Below are 17,392 nucleotides of genomic sequence, written 5' to 3'. Positions count from 1 at the left end.
TCAACATTTAGAGTTGACTGGAACTGGTTTCAAGTCGTTTTGGAGCCTCCAGCGAGGCAGCGATACCTATTTTAAAAATTCCAGTTTTCCAAAAAGCTCCATGAAATTTGTCCAAATTGACTTTATTCGCAGGTATGATCGTGATTGGTGCTTCTTAGTAATTCTCTTGGTAGATTTCTCATATTGGAAGAGGACGAAATTCATCATTATGAACTTTTCGGATGGTAGCAAAATCATGGAGGGGGGGGGGGGTAATAAAACTACAAAATGTTGGTCAAAACCTAAAATATCATGTGACACATCGTTTCATACGTTTTTGAGAGCGCTGAATTCGAATATAAACTCATTTTTTTAATTCAACCCCTCCAACCCCCCCCTCGACTAAAATTTCCTGAAAATTGAAAAAAAAGTCGTGTTACACACGGTTTATTAGGTTTTCGAGAGGGCTGAATACGAATTTCAGCTTGTTTTTCTGATTCAGTCCTTCCAACATTTCCATAAGCCATCAAAATTACCTGAAAACTAAATATCATACGATTTTTAAAATTTTTAGTCAATTTTCGAGACCAATGAGAACGTTGGGAGAGCCGAATCGAAAAAAATAAATTCATATTCGTGTTCAGTATTCCCCAAAAAAAAACTAATAAATCATAATCTTAGATGATTTTTTCAATTCTCAGGTTTGTAGAGTATGTAAATGCAGGATTTTGGAGGGATCGAATCATTTTGCAAAAATTCCTTCACAATAAGTACATAGGTAGTTGTAAAAATAATAAAAATTTATGCATCCTGATCCTGAATTCATTTTCAAATTACATAGAACTCCAAAATTTGTATTGCAAGAATTCAAAAGGAGCTAATAAGTGCCATTTTCAAAAAAATTGAGTTAAAGGTGCCATGGTATACTTCCATTCTAGGTCTTCACATTTCCAACCTATCAAATTCCCCAATAGCTACTTCTTAATAGTTCAAAATTCCTTCTAAAGATGCGTTGGTGCTAAATCCAAGCATCTAAACTTTTAAAATTAAAATTAATTGACCAGCAAATTTAGACTTCTAAGAAAAAAATTATTTTTGTTTTGATCGTTGAGATTTTTTTAAAATATACGCTGTCCTTGTTTCGAAATTCTTTCAGTAAAAGTTCGGTTTTTCAATTCGAGTTTCAGTTCTTAAATTAATTCAAGATCGAATTTGTTCAGGACATGGCCTATATAGTTCCAAGTTGAACATTATTTTTTTGGTCAATGTCCAACTTTGATGTTTGAAAATGTTTAAACACGTAGTAAATTCATATCCAGAAATTAACACACCGTTATCAGCAAAATACTCAAAGTAAGTTTTATTTACAATAATAATTTTTCAAAGTAATTATGACTTTCTAAATAAGATAGGTACCATACAAAAAATCATTCCAAGTTATTTGTTTTTTCTGCTAACAAATTCGTGTTAAATTTTGTAATCATTTTCCCATTAAAATCAAATTTGTACCTGTAAATTACAAATGAAAAAATATATTTTTTTAAAATAGATGTTCTGCATATCCTACGTTCAAAGAAAGACTGCCTGATATCCTGCTAAGTGTCATAGATGATCTAAAAAATGAAAAACTCATAATTGAATCAAAACATGGAAAAGTGAGTGAAATTTTTCATGCAAATATTCGAAATTTTCCAAAGCATTTTTTCTCCATGTAGGTATATCTACTTTTGAATCACCTACTTAATCGATTCTATTTTAGGAAGCAGTTGAAGAAATCGACACAATCGTTAAGAAACTCGAAACGCTTAGAAATGGAGTATTGAAGGATCTTCCATTTGATGAAATTAACACTAAGGAAACATTTTGCGAAGAAGCAGCCATCACCTATAACAAAGAAATACAGCGAAGACGAGTTGAAAATGCAGGAAATTATCCGTCGTGGTTCCAAACAGAATTTCTTTTCGCCGAATGCTATTGTTATTTTAAATTGAATGAAATTTTCCATCCGAGGTAGGTAATGAATGAATACCTATTATCCGAACTCTTTTCGAATTTCAAATACCAACATTATGAAACTGTTTTTAATTTTTTTACTTAATTTCGTTGTTACCTAATTTGAAATCACTATTCATTATCTACAGCCCATATTTGAACGATTATGATTACTTTTCAAAAGCGAAAAATGAGTCTCTCGTAGTTTCCAAAGCGCATGTATTACAATTGGCTGAATTCATGTGCGAAAATCGTATTAAGGGAGCGAATACTGAAGAAGAGAGGAAACAAACTTTTATTGTTTTATTAAAAGTAGGTACCTGTGTTAAATTTCTGATGTCAAGACCAGAATAAGTCTACTTAAGCAATTACTTTCAATATTTTATTTTAGTGTTGTCTTTGGGGTAATAAAGCTGACTTGTCGTTATCAGGTGGTAAAGCAGTAGCTGCTAATCACTCTGTTGGTTCTGAAATGGAAGCAATGGATCCGAATATAATAGTTGATGATAAAGAAGACGTTTATCAAGTATTAAATCACAATGAAGATCTAATTATTGGTATTTAACTTATAATAAGCCTTTATTTTTACCATCGGTTTTATACTCTCATGTTATTACAGTTGTTACGTATATAAAGTACCCATCTGTTGAACATGTGTATTTTATTTTTACAGATTTCGTCTTGGATAACGCTGGGTTCGAATTAATCAACGATTTGTGTTTCGCTGATTTCTTGGTGCACGCTGGGTTCGTAAAAAAAATAATCTTCCACGCTAAACTGATCCCTTGGTTCGTATCCGACGTCACTCCTCTCGATTTGGATTCAACCTTTGAAATATTACAAAATCAACTGAAATCAGAATGCACCGTCTCGCTTGTGAATAAATGGTCAAATTACCTGAAAAATGGTAATCAATCATTATACTTTTGTGCATCGATACCATTCTATACTTTAATGTACATTTATGTATTTAAGTAGGTAGGTATTTTCAATTTCTTCATTGTCTGATTTTTAAAATATCTTCCAAGGTCAATGGATACTCAAAACAGAAACATTTTGGATTTTGTCATACGATTATAGTAAAATGTCGACCGTAAACCCAGCACTATACGCAGAACTCGCCCAAAACCAATTAACCATTTTCAAAGGTGACCTAAACTATCGAAAATTATGCGGTGATATTTACTGGGAACCTACGACTAGTTTTAAAACTGCGTTAAGAGGGTTCGATCCTACGAACGTACTGGCATTACGTACTGTGAAAGCTGATTGTGTGACCGGATTAAGGGAAGGTCTTTTCGAAGAATTAACTCGAAAAAATCCCAATAAATGGACAACTACTGGGGAATATGCTGTTATTCAACTTTCGAAAAAAAGTTGCTGAAATGTTGTTTATATCGAATCGTTTATACCTATTTATATACATTTTGAATTGTTTAAGTCACCTTTTGTATTCTAATTAAATGTTTTTAGAATTTTTCAGAAATTAGTTATTGTTTTGTACTCAAGGGAATATTCAAGACAATTAAATTAAACCTAAGCACGGATTTGCTGATACGTTGAATAGTTTATTTCGAAAAAATACGGATTGAAAAAATTAGGATTTTTAATGAAAAAATCCAACATTCCTTCAAACTTCAATTCTTTTGATACCTACAGGGGGTGCCCAAAAGTCAGTTTACGCCATCAAAAATCACATATAATTCAAGAACTAAGACTCCTAAAGAAAAACTAATGACATTGATCTGATAGGAAATTTTATCCTCTACAATTTTCTTCAATGTCATTTTTTTCTAGGATGCACCGTTCGCCGGGAAAATCAACTTTTATGTCAAAAAACGTGAATTCAAAAAAAAAATGAAAAAAATTTAAAATTAATTCAGCAGTTAATTTCAGCTATTTTTAACATGATACCCTTAATTTGGTGAAATATAAATGATTTTTTCAAAAAAAACACGTCCAAATTTTTTTTACAAAAACGCCAAACCCTTGGGGGGGGGGGTGCTACCAAAATCAAATTTTGCAAAATGAAAACAAAATTGAGTGATATGTCAAAATGTAGGTTTTTTGGGTCGAGAAACACGAATCTGAGGTCCTTTTTTCCCTTAAACCCCTTGGGGAGGTGCTACCAAAATCAAATTTTGTAAAAATGAAAAAAATCGAGTGATATGTCAGAATATAGATTTTTTGGGCAGAGAAACACGAATCTGAGGTCTTTTTTTCCCTCACACCCCTCGAGGGCTGTTGGGAGGAGGTGCTACCATTCTTGAGATATCTCGTCTCAAACGGGACTACATTTTAACTAAATTAACGCGAAGTAAGTGTAAGTGAATAAGGCATAAGTTCTTTTATTCAACTCGCTACAAAACTGCGCGATTGCGTGAAAACGTGTGTTTGAGTGTGTAGAATTTGGGTGTGGTTAGTTACTTTGCGACTAGGCGCGATTTTTCTAGTTATGATATAAAATAACCGACGATATCGGGTCGAATGATTGAAAAACTGACAAATAACCCCCCCCCCCCAACCAAAAAAACCCTGGATTTTGATACATTACTCGAATTTTTGTGATTTTTTCAAAATTTTATTTCAGTAGCACCTCCCCGCTGAGTGAAAAAAGGACTTCAAATTCGTGTTTCTCGAACCAAAAACCTACATTTTGACGTATCACTCAATTTTTTTATTTTTACAAAATTTGATTTCGGTAGCACCTTCCCAACGGCCCCGAGGGGTCTGAAGGAAAAAAGGACCTCAGATTCGTGTTTCATCTCGACCCCAAAAAACCTACATTTTAACATATCACTCGATTTTTCTTCATTTTTACAAAATTTGATTTTGGTAGCACCTCCTCAATGGCCCCCGAGGGGTCTGAGGGAAAAAAAGACCTCAGATTCGTGTTTTCTCGACCCAAAAAAACCTACATTTTGACATATCACTCAATTTTTTTCATTTTTACAAAATTTGATTTTGGTAGCACCTCCCCAAAGCCCCTCAAGGACCCTCAAGAGTACTGAGGACAGAAAGTACTCAGATTCGTGTTTCTTGATCCAAAAAACCTATATTTCAACATTTCACTCAATTTTGTTTCATTTTTACAATATTTGATTTTGGTAGCACCTCCTCAATAGCCCCCGAGGGTTCTGAGGGAAAAAAGGACCTCAGATTTGTGTTTCTCGACCCAAAAAACCTACATTTTGACATATTACTCGTTTTTTTTTTTCATTTTTATAAAATTTGATTTTGGTAACATCCCCCCCCCCACCCCCAAGGGTCTAGCGTTTTTGTAAAAAAAAAAAAAAATTGACGTGTTTTTTTTGAAAAGATCATTTTATATTTCATCAAATTATGGGAATCGTGTTAAAAATAGCTGAAATAATTTTAGATTTTTTCCCCCGATTTTTTTCATTTTTTTTTTAATTCACGTTTTTTGACATAAAAGTTGATTCTCCCGGCGAATGGTGCATCCTAGAAAAAAATGACCATGAAGAAAATTGTAAAGGATAAAATTTCCTATCAGATCAATGTCATTAGTTTTTCTTTAAGAGGCTTAGTTCTTGAATTAAGTATAGTATAATATGCGACTTTTGATGGCGTAAACTGACTTTTGGGTACTCCTGTATTACCTACCACCTCTTTATTCAACCTCGCCCCGTTCCAACATGCAACGAAATATACACGTGGATTTCGTCATAAGTGACCTTGAAATTTCGCTCACTTTCGTACATGTTGACCGACATTCGGCGAAATTCGTTGTCTATATTTGTACTTGAGCTACTGATAAGACACATAAAAAAGTGAATTTGAAATTTGAATAACCTTTAAAGTCAGCGTTTCCTTGTTTTGAAATTATTTTAGTAAAAGTTGAGCTTTACAAACTCGAGTTTCAATTTTCAAAAATTCAAACTTGATTTTAAAGTCGTATGATCGTTTTATGGCTTCAAGTTGTGTGGTTTATTTTTTTTATCACTAATGTTGAAGTTGAATGTTCCAAGATGTTTGAACACGTTGTGAATTCGTTTCCAGAAATTAATAAACCGCTATCAGCAAAATACTTGCAGTAAGTTTCTATTATCGACCTTCTGTGCTTGTATTTGTAATGTTTATCATAGAATAAGTAAACTCTCTATGAAATAATGAAATTGAACGATGAAAAAAATTCCAATAAAGTGGGATAAAATGTATCTACAAAAATTTATTCCACGGTCGCATTATCACGCGCAATCGCATCGGTATTCGGCATCTGTTAGTACAGTTAACAGGCTCCCCAGTCCCCACCCCACTATCCAACGAATTCCCTAAATAACGATACTCCGCAAGGTAGGTATGGCAAACATGTGTATTGAAAATATGCCAAATGAAAAGTGAAAAGAAAAATGAATGAGAGAAAATCGTGCACGAAAGATCCCCCCGAACGCCGTCGTTACAACGACAAACCTTGGAATTTTATTTATCATTCAGCGCTTAAATTTTGTAAATACCAATACCTATCTTCGAAATTAAATACTTTTATTTTCACAGATGTTCAGCCTATCTTACAATAAAAGAAAGGGTACCTGGTATCCTGCAAGGAGCCATTGACGATCTCAGAAACGATGAAGAAATAAAATCAAAATACGGAGAGGTAAGTGAAAATATTCGAGCAGATATTTTCAAGTTTCGCTGATATAATTATTTTAAAACAACTAAACCATCTACTTTATAGGACGTCGTTAAAGAAATCGAAACAATCGTCAAGCAAGTCGAAACACTAAAAAATGGTATGTCGAACGATCATCCATTCGTTGAATTAACCACCAGCGGTAGTTTATCCGAAGAAGCAGCCATATTCAACAAAGGAATACAGAAAAGACAACTTGAAAATTCTGGAAATCCTGCATCTTGGTTCCAAGCAGAATGGCTTTTCGCAGAATGTTACTGTTATTTTAAATTGAACGAAATTTTCCGCACGAGGTAACAAATACGAGGACCTGTGGTGCACTTTTTCGAGTTCTATTTTTATTATTTGTTTTTAAATTAAGATTATTTTCCATACAGCGAGTATTTGAACGAATACGATTACTTTTCGAAGGTGAAAAATGAGTCACTTTTAGCTTCCAAAGCGCCTATACTCCAACTGGCTAAATTCATCAATGAAAATCGAATCAAGTGGGCGAGTACTGAAGAGGAGAAGAAACAAACTTTCATTTTCTTATTGAAGGTAGGTCTAGGCGTTATTGATTTGAGCATGGAGAGATCTACGTGTAATTTCCGATCACCCTGTGCGTATTAATTCGAAAACACACATTTAAAAATATTTGTTACATGTTATATGAGTAAAAATGACTGACGTTAGAATTAAAATACTCGAGCAAATAGATACTTTGCTTATTAGAAACTTGATATTTAATTGATTGGATATTTTCCAGTGTTCGCTGTGGGGTAATAAAGCTGACCTGTCGTTGTCCGGTGGTAAAACAGTTGCAAGTGATCACACTGTTGGCTCTGAAATGTCCACATTGGATCAGAATATAATAGCTAATGATTTAGAAGAAGTTTACGAGCTGTTAAATAACAACGAGGATCAAATTATTGGTACAAATGTGTTCTTATTAATATTTTATGCTCGATAATATCGTTATAAAGTACTAATTTAATACGCCATTACCTACTTTATTTTCACAGATATTGTTCTGGATAATGCTGGATTCGAATTATTCAATGATTTATGTTTCGCTGATTTCCTAGTTCAGGCGGGGTTCGCCAAAAAAGTCATCTTCCATGGTAAACCGATGCCATGGTTCGTATCTGATGTTACTCCTCTCGATTTCAGTTCTATCTTCGAAATATTACAAAATCAGTTCAAATCAGAACAAATCGACAAGCTTGTAAATGAATGGCTGAATTACTTGAAAAATGGTATAATCATTATTCGTCGATAATATTCTTCATACCTAAATATTTGTTTATTTATATTCAAATCCGTATTTTTTGTTTTTTTTTTTTTTTTCAATTTTTAGCCCAATGGATATTCAAAGCAGAAACATTTTGGATCTTGCCGTACGATTTTAGTAAAATGTCCACCGTAAATCCAAAACTATACGAAGAACTTTCCCAAAACAAATTGATCATTTTTAAAGGTGACCTGAACTACAGAAAATTAGTCGGTGATATTTACTGGGAACCTACGACTAGTTTCAAAACCGCATTAAGAGAGTTTGATCCTACTAACGTGGTAGCATTACGAACTGTGAAAGCTGATTGTGTGGCCGGACTTAGGGAAGGTCTTTTTGAAGAAATGACTCAGAAAAATCCTAACTGGTTGATTAAGCCTACCGGAGAGTACGCTCTTCTACAACTTTCGAAGAAAAAGTGATAAAATTTAGTTCATCTCAAGTGATGTGATTATTATTTCATTGCATTCTGAATGGGTTTATAAGTCACTTTAGTTTCTAATAAAACGTTTTTAGAATTTCTCAGTAATTATTGTAGATTGTTTTTAAACTCGAATTTCGAAGTGATTCCCTACTGATTATAATGAAACGACGATTCTATTTCAATAATTTATTCACCAAACAACAATATTCTCGAGTAAAATACAAATTTACATGCAATATTCGACTTTGGAAACATCTCTTAAAAACAGATATTAATGCCTAGCACTTCGTTTTATATCCATAAAAACAAAACTTTTATCCGTATAGTTGAAATAATTATTCCAAAAAAGAGAAATGTACAATAAACGTACATTTCTAAAATGAAGATTCGATATTTACACGGAGGAAAATAACGAGTTAGGAGAAAAATCGGTAACAACGAACAGATTCGTTAGAAGAAAAAAAAACTATACATTTTGAACAACGCACTTTTGAAATACCTAAGTAATAATCAAGTTTTCAACCTTTAACGAACATAAGAGATTCTATGCATCGTCGATTCTAATATCATCAATTCTATCAGTCTGAAGTTGTTTCATAAATTTATCGAGTGTTTTATCGGAAGGCAAGCAATAATGATCGTTCAATATACTATACTCGGTTGGATTCTTTCTCAGTAAACCCAGAGCAAAAAGTTTATCTCGATCCGACCATCTGAACCGGCTACAGTATTTAACAGAACTTCTCATCTGACTAAGGAAAAAATCCACAGCTTCTTGTTCCAAATATTTCGTTAAAATAGATTCAACTATACCTTCTTCGGTCGATAGATTCGGAACAATACTCGAATCATTTAGAGGGTCTAATTCTCGTATAGCATTCGCGCGATAACGAAACGATTCATCGTCTAAGTCATTTTCGAGCTTTTGTCTTTTCACTGCCTGGAGTGCTTGTTTCGTATTCGATTTCCTTTTACCTTCATCTTTTACGAGTTTAACGGCGATCAGTTTCGAGTTTTTTTCTTGCTCTTCGGCGGCACGAATTTTACACAAATACGGTAACAGGTATTCGGAAGTTACCACGTACACCGAGTTCATCGACGAATCCCAATTCTTAACGCGGACGTATTTGATTAAAAATATAGCCGGACTGTCGCATATGATCTCGATATCATCTACTTCTCTATAAACACAGGTTTTAATCATGTGTATGATTTCTTTGACTAAACTAACAATGTCTACCGATTTCATCGAACTTATTTTACGCGATTGGTCATCCAAGTCTCGATTCGTAGCGATTATATAAAAATTCGGTACAACTGTGCCGTTCTTTTCAACTTTTAATTTACGTCGTAAGTTGACCGATTTCACAACGTTCAACAGCTGTAAAGTTAAGTCTTTTTTGGCCGGATCCACTAACGAAAATCTATCGATGATATCGTGATCGGTGAAAGAAAACAGTCGCACTGGTCTAGCCGGTTTACGAACGATTTTTCTTAACGGCTTATAATCCGTTAATTTCTGTATGTCGATTGACGTACATGAATCTGAGTACGACATAGATTTCTCTTCTACTTTTATTTCTTCGTCTCTGGGTTTCGAAGATGACGAACATCTCGCTGCGTTGGCAGGCTCGTCGTCATCTATATCAGATAATATGACTTCTTCGCATTCGATTACGTCGAAATCGTCATCTATACAACACATAATCTATTATTAGTTCACGAATACATTTAAAATTTGATATGATGCAGCTTGAGCTGAATTACCTTCTTCGATGATGATATCGCTTTTCTTCGAGTTGCTCATTTTGTCTGGGATAATTCACCATCCAATGATAATTAAGATCACAGGTACTCTAAATAGGTCATGGAACGCTTTACGTCCCCCTACGAAAACATGAATAAATGATCATATAAATAATCGTGAAATCGTAATGTCGAATGGAATTAGAATTCAAAAGAGAAGTGATTTGGTCAAGAAAATTGGAAACCATGGATTTTGATATGGAAATGATCAGTTGGTTAGGGAATAGATTTTGGAAAATGTTGGAGTATTTGAATCACTGTGAGGCAACTGGTAAGTAAGTTGGACATCACTACGTACCTTCTCAATATGAATTATTCTTACACAAAATCTCGACTTCGTCTTTTCTCCAAAATTTCAAATTTTCAATATTTTTTGACTGAAAAATTCAAAATAAACAAAATTTTTTTATTCCGTAATCACCAAAATTGCAACGTTGTCACGAAATTTCAAAAGAACTGTGCAAATCCAACGTTGCCAGATGTTCATTTTTTAATGTTCACTTTGAAACACGTTATTTTAAAAAATTGATTTTTAACAACATTTTTGAATCCTACGCAAAATTTTTTCAATTTCTGAATTATTTTAGACGTTTTTTTAAAATAAAATTCCTTATTGAAAGTTAAAATGCTCAAACAGATACAATTTTCAACTCTTTCAATTTCTTCGGCCAAATCTCGTTTTGAAGCATGTCGTTTCTAGAAAAAAATCTTATCTCAGTTTTTTTTATCTTATCACTTCCTCCCTTTAACCCTTTCTTTCCATAAACTTTCCATCAAGTAAAACCATTAACGTAAACAGATTTCAATACTAATTAAAAACGTAGTAACTCGACAGTCGACACCTTCTACGTATTTTACTTCAATTAGTTCCTTCGTACATCCATTCATATTCAATGATGTGTGCCATGTTTTTGTTTTTTTATTCTCGTCTCGAGTCGCTAACTGCATTCCTATGATCTCACCTCTCATATTCATATCCTTGTTTACCTCCAAATACACTTTCTCTCTGCATTTATTATTCGTAATTCAACGTTAATGTTGTTCTTAATTAGCGAACATTTAAATAATTTGTAACGTCGTAGAAACATTTATTAATTTGCAACGAAGGAAAATGAGATAATTTTGACGATATTTCATTCAATGAAATGGAAGAAGAAGAAGCACTTTTGGGAGCTGAATCTGTCGATTCGACTGTAAGTACTGAGAAAAATTTTCTCTTCCAATTTGCTCTCCGTATATTTATTCTTATCGAATATTTTCAATTATTTTTAGGCCTTACCTTTTTATATGAGTCTACGCGATCCTCTAACCGTTGGAAATGCTATCATAGTGAAAGGCCAAGTATTGGAAAATGCTACTACGTAAGTAGAACTATTTAATTATCTGTTCACTTCCTGCGATTCGAATTCATTTGCAATATATTTATTCGCAGATTTGCCGTCAATTTTTGCTCCACAATCTCTTGTTGCTTATTCCGCTACAATAGTGGTAAAGATATTGCATTTAGCCTACGTCCCTATTTCGATAGACGATGCGTAGTCAGAAACTCGACCCATAAATTAAAATGGCAAACCGAAGAAGTGGCCGGAAATCGAGATTTTCCTCTATCTCGTAAAGACGATTTCTGTATCGAAATATTCATCGCTGCTAAGGAATTTTTTGTAAGTATTATATCACGTAGAAGATCTACGAAATTCATTTCCAGCAAAATTGAGAGATTTATTTTTTTCAGGTGGCCATTAATGGGCTTCATTTTTGTACGTTTTTATTGAGGACTGCTTTGAGCTCGATTAATTCTATCGAAGTTCAAGGAGACATAAAAATAGACGGGGTATCTATCAATTCTAGTCAAGAAGTTTATCCTTCACAGTCAATCACCCAAGTACAGACTGCTCCGAATGCTTTTCATGTTGTTAATTTTGATAGCAATTCTTTCAACTGTCGTGATTCAGTGAGTATCTTGTTTTGATATCGAAACAGGAATAATAATTTGACCTAATTAACGTACGAAATATTATTGCAGAAATTACCGTTGATATTCGCTCTATCGAAAACACTTCAGAGTGGTAATATCATCAAGATCGAAGGCAGAGTTAAAATGTTACCTTATTCGTAAGTAAACCCAAAAAATTATTGTTTATTTTACTTTTTAAAACTACTCATTTACGAATACGATTGGCAGCAGAATTATGAGCGATAAAATTATTTTTCCCAATATTAGTTACGTAATAAATTCTTCGCTACTAAGATGACCTCCAAGTTTATTTGTTTTTTCCTACGATTAACGTCGCATTTCCGACTCGTCGAACTCGTATTGAATACAAAAACGAAATTTTTCTCACATACATCGTGTTTGTTTCAGGTTTCTAATTAATTTACAAAATAGCGAATCGAGATTACCACATCCGAACATCCAACTTCATGTAAACGGTCGTTACAATTATTCTCAGAAAAAATCGACCAAAAATTTATTAGTATTGAATAGTTGGATAAACGAAGCATGGGGTACTGAAAAAACATTGACCAGCGGTTCCCTTCCGATGCCTGGAAATGATTTTGTAATCACTATAAACTGTAAAGAAGATCATTTTAAAGTACATACGCACGAGTATATGGCTTTAGATTTTCCATATCGTTCTCCTTTGCAGGATGTTAAATTTATTCATATTCAAGGCGATATTTTTGTACATTCTGTGACGTTTTCGTAGTGTTTTACGAATAGTTTTTTTTCCCCCTTCAAAAACGCTTCAAATGCTAGAAGTATTTTGCGCTTTTAAACTATGCTTTTATTTCTCATTCATTAGGCTTAGATATCTACCTTCGCTAGGTTGTGCATTTTTGTTCGAGTCGTTTTTCCAAAAGTCAAAAGATCGGGAACAATGATACAATTTCAACTGCCTGTAATATTAAATCGTGATACCTTATATTCTTAAATGGATTCGCTTAATGTATCTGATATCGATTTGCATTTTTTTTATACCGGTGAATTTTCTCTATATTTACTTCGCGTATCGTATTGACGAAAAGTTTACCTTTTGATTTTTTACAATTTTTTAATATGGATTTTTTTGTCGTTATAAATCTGTTTGTGTCTTGAAGAAACTCAGGTATATGTGTCACTGAAATAGTTAAACGAACCGTATTACTTTACGTTCGAGTTTTACGGTTTTATTATTTCTTTTCTTGTTACGAATTTTAGCTTGTTACCATGTTTACTATGTTCCTAAGTAATTAAGAAACTTTTTTAATGCATCGTAATTATTTATTCTTCTACATCACATTCTTCAATTTTATTGTTTTTCATTCTATCGTAAAATTCCGTCCTAAAGATGGGTATTTTTGAGTAATATATTATTGTACGAATGTTTGGACCTTTTTACGGATAAATTGACTTGTCGTTTTCGTTCATTTTTTTCTGTCTGCTTTTCTTGTATTGTAAAATAGTATGTTTGAATACATTTTGTTTGTAATTTATGTTTATTTATATATGCGTCAGATCTGCAGAATTCCATTAATTATTTAGGATAATTTTAGTATCTGTTCGTTTATTCGTTGTTATTATATTGTATTATGTACGAACACCTCTGAACTCTGTGATGTCATTGCAGTAATACGAGTATATCTATTGCACAACGACATAATATTTGATACGTAGTTCATAAATTTTCACGTTATACTTTATCATCATCGAAATAAAATTATAAATATTTTGTTAATTTTTTGCATAAACTACGATGATTTTTATATTAATTATTGATAGTGATTTACGAGTAGTAGTACATCAGAAGTGCTATTTTGGTTTAAGTAATATCAAATTTTGGAGGTGTTTGACACTTGATTAATACGATTATTAATATTGAGAAATCTAAAATGATCTTTATATCAAAAAATTGAAACGAATTTATATAAATAATTCAAGTTTTTTTGGGGGCTAGATAAATCTCAAAAGTTGAGCTAACACTAACCTGGTCATCTGTAACTGCAAAACTCTGGTACATTTCATCAATTTAAAAAATTGATATTCAAGTAACACAATTTTTAAAGTTGAAAAGGAACGAAATCAAAATCTTGATGTTGAAAACCCGATAATACGTACACCTAAGATATACCTGCGAACAACAAAGAACAAACTTACTTACTCAGATCTCGCTCTCAGAAATTCATAAAAAATTCATAAGTGTCATAAGCACGTCTCTCGCATGATTATTTAAGGGTGCACGTATCTGACTTTACATATTGGTTCTTCTTTTATTTCGTTTCTCTACTCGTCTATTTTATTTTATTTTCTATAATTTTTCGCTAATGATGGAAATTAAAAATACTTGACACTTATGAACTTTTTTCTAAAATTAAAAAATTTAATGTTGAAGAAATGAGCGACGAAAACCACTGTTTTGATGCATCCAAAATTTCCTACTTTTGGCAGCAATATCTTGAGATCTTGATGATATGGGCTCCGCCTTGTGAAGAAATTAGTGATGAAAATCACTATTTTGAGGGGAAATGGGGATTGTGAAGAAATCATTTAGTGGTGAAAACCACTGTTTTAATAGAACCGGAATTTCTTCATCTCAATGGCAACAATATCTTGAGATCTTGATGATATGGGCTCCGCCTTGTGAAGAAATTAGTGATGAAAATCACTATTTTAAGGGGAAATGGGGATTGTGAAGAAATCATTTAGTGGTGAAAACCACTGTTTTAATAGAACCGGAATTTCTTCATCTCGATGGCAGCAATATCTTGAGATCTTGATGATATGGGCTCCGCCTTGTGAAGAAATTAGTGATGAAAATCACTATTTCAAGGGGGAATGGGGATTGTGAAGAAATCATTTAGTGGTGAAAACCACTGTTTTAATAGAACCGAAATTTCTTCATCTCGATGGTAGCTTTCTTATGATCTTGATGATACGGTTTTCTTTTCTTCGTGAACAAAGTATAGTGATGAGATGTACGATTTCAATGGTGAATTGTGAAGAAACTATTAGTGGCTGTTTAATGCACATTATCTATTGTTGAAGAAATTGTTAGTAGTGAGAACTACTATTTTGATACCATGAAAACTTCAATTTCTGGCAGCTTTCGTTCTCGACGATATGTATTCTCCGATGCTGAAGTTGAAAAACCAACGATATCTACTCACTCCGAAATGACTACCTGAAAATAATATCAAAACACGCATAAAATTAAACAAAAATGTCGCTCTCAGAATCCATGAGTGTCACAAACACACTTATTCATGATTTTCATCATCAGCGAATAAAGAAAGGAAAGAAGAGAAAAGAGAGAAGAAGAAGAGAAAATAGAAAAGAAAATAGAAAATATAGAAGATGAAAAATCAAACAATTACATACACATAACCATAAACCAAAAGCGAGAGACATGTATAAGACGCAGTCTAAACATAAAAACAAACACACACACACACACACACACACACACACACACACACACACACCAAAAACAAGCAAAAAAATATTATAATACATGCGAATAACTACAGTTTTGGCACATCCAAAACTTTCACCTAGTAAAGTGATTAAAATCACTGTTTTGAGCATGCGTGTGAAGAAATAGGGGAGCGTTGGCAAATTCGCGCATATTTGCACGTGCCAACACTATATTATTATAGCGGTGAAAACCGCTGTTTCGACGAATCAACGTTTCTTCATCTTGATGGTAGATTTCTTGTGCTCTTGATGATATGGTCTTCTTTTCTTCATACACAAATGGCAATGGGCAGCAATATCTTGAGATCTTGATAAGGTAGGTATGGACTTCTCTTTGAGAAGTAAAGTGATAAAAATCACTGTTTGAGGGGAAATAGGGGAAATGTGAAGAAACATAAAGGGGAGCGTTGGCAAAATTCGCGCATATTTGCACGTGCCAACGCTATATTATAGCGGTGAAAACCGCTGTTTCGAAGAACCAACATTTCTTCATCTTGATGGCAGATTTCTTGTGGTCTTGATGATATACGGTATTCTTTTCTTCATACACAAAATGACAATGGGCAGCAATATCTTGAGATCTTGATAAGCTATGGACTTCTCTTTGAGAAGTAAAGTGATTAAAATCACTGTTTGAGGGGAAATAGGGGAAATGAGAAGAAACATAAAGGGGAGCGTTGGCAAAATTCGCGCATATTTGCACGTGCCAACACTATATTATAGCGGTGAAAACCGCTGTTTCGACGAACCATGAACTAACATTTCTTCATCTTGATGGCAGCTTTCTCGTGCTCTTGATGATATGATCTTCCCTCTTCGCGATGAATCAGTGGTTCTGGACGTTCTCGTAGAAACCAGTTGGAAAATTTCTGGCAGTTTTCTTTCTCGACGATGGCATTCTCCTCTTCGTGTCTTCATCAAAGATATGAGTAAGTGCCGCAACTACGTTCTTCCAGTTCCATATATCTCGGATGGATATCATAAAAAACATAGTTTAGATACATATTATAGTTTACATAAATCCCTATTCCCTGTTAAAACGTTGTTTCCTCCAATGAACCCTGCAATTTTTGCTAGTTTCCTAGTTTTTGACCTTCAGCACTCTTTACAAACTTGATCTTACAATTCCGAGCAAAAGTACAACTATTTCTCACTGATATAATAATATACAAATCTACGTATAGGTATAGGTACATCCTTTCTCAAACTTCATTCCCATTTTTCTGAAAGTTCATCAGTTCATCAATTTCGTGAATCTGATTCAAATTAGAACATTTTTAAGAAGACAGCAAACGAAAAAGCCTAGACACCTTGTATGGAATCAGCCGATGGCCCGCCTTACATATACCGAACTGTGCCGAAACCAGCGAAGAGGCAATTCCAGCTACCTTCCAAAATTGTCGCCAATTTTTCACAGACTCACTTGATCGAAAAACTACAAACTTCTACCAATTTTGAATGGATAATTCAATTTTCACCCTTTCAATTTTTACGAATTTCAAACGGAAAATTTGATTCCCTCTGTCCCCGTTAAAAATAGCTTCTGAATTTTGCTATAAAATTGCTCGATAAGCATTATGTCCCAGGAACATGCAATCGTCGACCTCAAAACTCCGAAATTGTGCCCAAATAACAGAATTAGGAACTTGCTAGGTACCTACTATTTTCTAATCACGTAATTAAATTTCAATAATAATAATAATCGCTTTGTCGTGTCTGATGGATATCAATATAGGTAGCTCTGAATTTCGATTTAAACAAAGGTATTGATATAATCAAGAAAAAATAAACAGGGGCGGTTGAACGAACAAA

At 33.5% G+C, this 17,392-nt stretch overlaps 4 protein-coding genes across 4 annotated transcripts; 3 read left to right on the top strand and 1 right to left on the bottom strand.

Moving 5' to 3' along the window:
• Nucleotides 1–1,267: 1,267 nt before the first annotated feature.
• Nucleotides 1,268–3,411, top strand: LOC135845211 (damage-control phosphatase ARMT1-like). The gene is made up of 7 exons (XM_065363676.1): nucleotides 1,268–1,332; nucleotides 1,529–1,634; nucleotides 1,739–1,989; nucleotides 2,121–2,283; nucleotides 2,363–2,528; nucleotides 2,645–2,878; nucleotides 3,000–3,411. The coding sequence occupies exons 1-7, from the start codon at nucleotides 1,268–1,270 to the stop codon at nucleotides 3,353–3,355; spliced, it is 1,341 nt and encodes a 446-aa protein (XP_065219748.1). The 3' UTR covers nucleotides 3,356–3,411.
• A 2,293-nt stretch (nucleotides 3,412–5,704) lies between these two features.
• Nucleotides 5,705–8,427, top strand: LOC135845368 (damage-control phosphatase ARMT1-like). The gene is made up of 7 exons (XM_065363870.1): nucleotides 5,705–6,025; nucleotides 6,487–6,589; nucleotides 6,671–6,918; nucleotides 7,003–7,165; nucleotides 7,374–7,539; nucleotides 7,630–7,863; nucleotides 7,965–8,427. Exons 1-7 carry the CDS (start codon nucleotides 5,889–5,891, stop codon nucleotides 8,318–8,320), a joined length of 1,407 nt encoding a protein of 468 aa, XP_065219942.1. The 5' UTR covers nucleotides 5,705–5,888; the 3' UTR covers nucleotides 8,321–8,427.
• Nucleotides 8,428–8,493: 66 nt separating this feature from the next.
• Nucleotides 8,494–10,658, bottom strand: LOC135845369 (uncharacterized). The gene is made up of 3 exons (XM_065363871.1): nucleotides 10,427–10,658; nucleotides 10,090–10,209; nucleotides 8,494–10,014 (listed from the first exon to the last, which is right to left on the bottom strand). Exons 2-3 carry the CDS (start codon nucleotides 10,127–10,129, stop codon nucleotides 8,867–8,869), a joined length of 1,188 nt encoding a protein of 395 aa, XP_065219943.1. The 5' UTR covers nucleotides 10,130–10,209; nucleotides 10,427–10,658; the 3' UTR covers nucleotides 8,494–8,866.
• A 141-nt stretch (nucleotides 10,659–10,799) lies between these two features.
• Nucleotides 10,800–13,844, top strand: LOC135845370 (galectin-4-like). Its single transcript, XM_065363872.1, has 6 exons — nucleotides 10,800–11,321; nucleotides 11,401–11,489; nucleotides 11,561–11,789; nucleotides 11,861–12,079; nucleotides 12,152–12,240; nucleotides 12,491–13,844. Exons 1-6 carry the CDS (start codon nucleotides 11,274–11,276, stop codon nucleotides 12,834–12,836), a joined length of 1,020 nt encoding a protein of 339 aa, XP_065219944.1. The 5' UTR covers nucleotides 10,800–11,273; the 3' UTR covers nucleotides 12,837–13,844.
• Nucleotides 13,845–17,392: the final 3,548 nt, after the last annotated feature.

This window comes from Planococcus citri, chromosome 4, assembly GCF_950023065.1.
Source record: "Planococcus citri chromosome 4, ihPlaCitr1.1, whole genome shotgun sequence".
Taxonomy (NCBI): Eukaryota; Metazoa; Arthropoda; class Insecta; order Hemiptera; family Pseudococcidae; genus Planococcus; species Planococcus citri.
The sequence above is the reverse complement of the archived record's forward strand: the minus strand, read 5'-3'. Positions and strand labels throughout refer to the sequence as shown.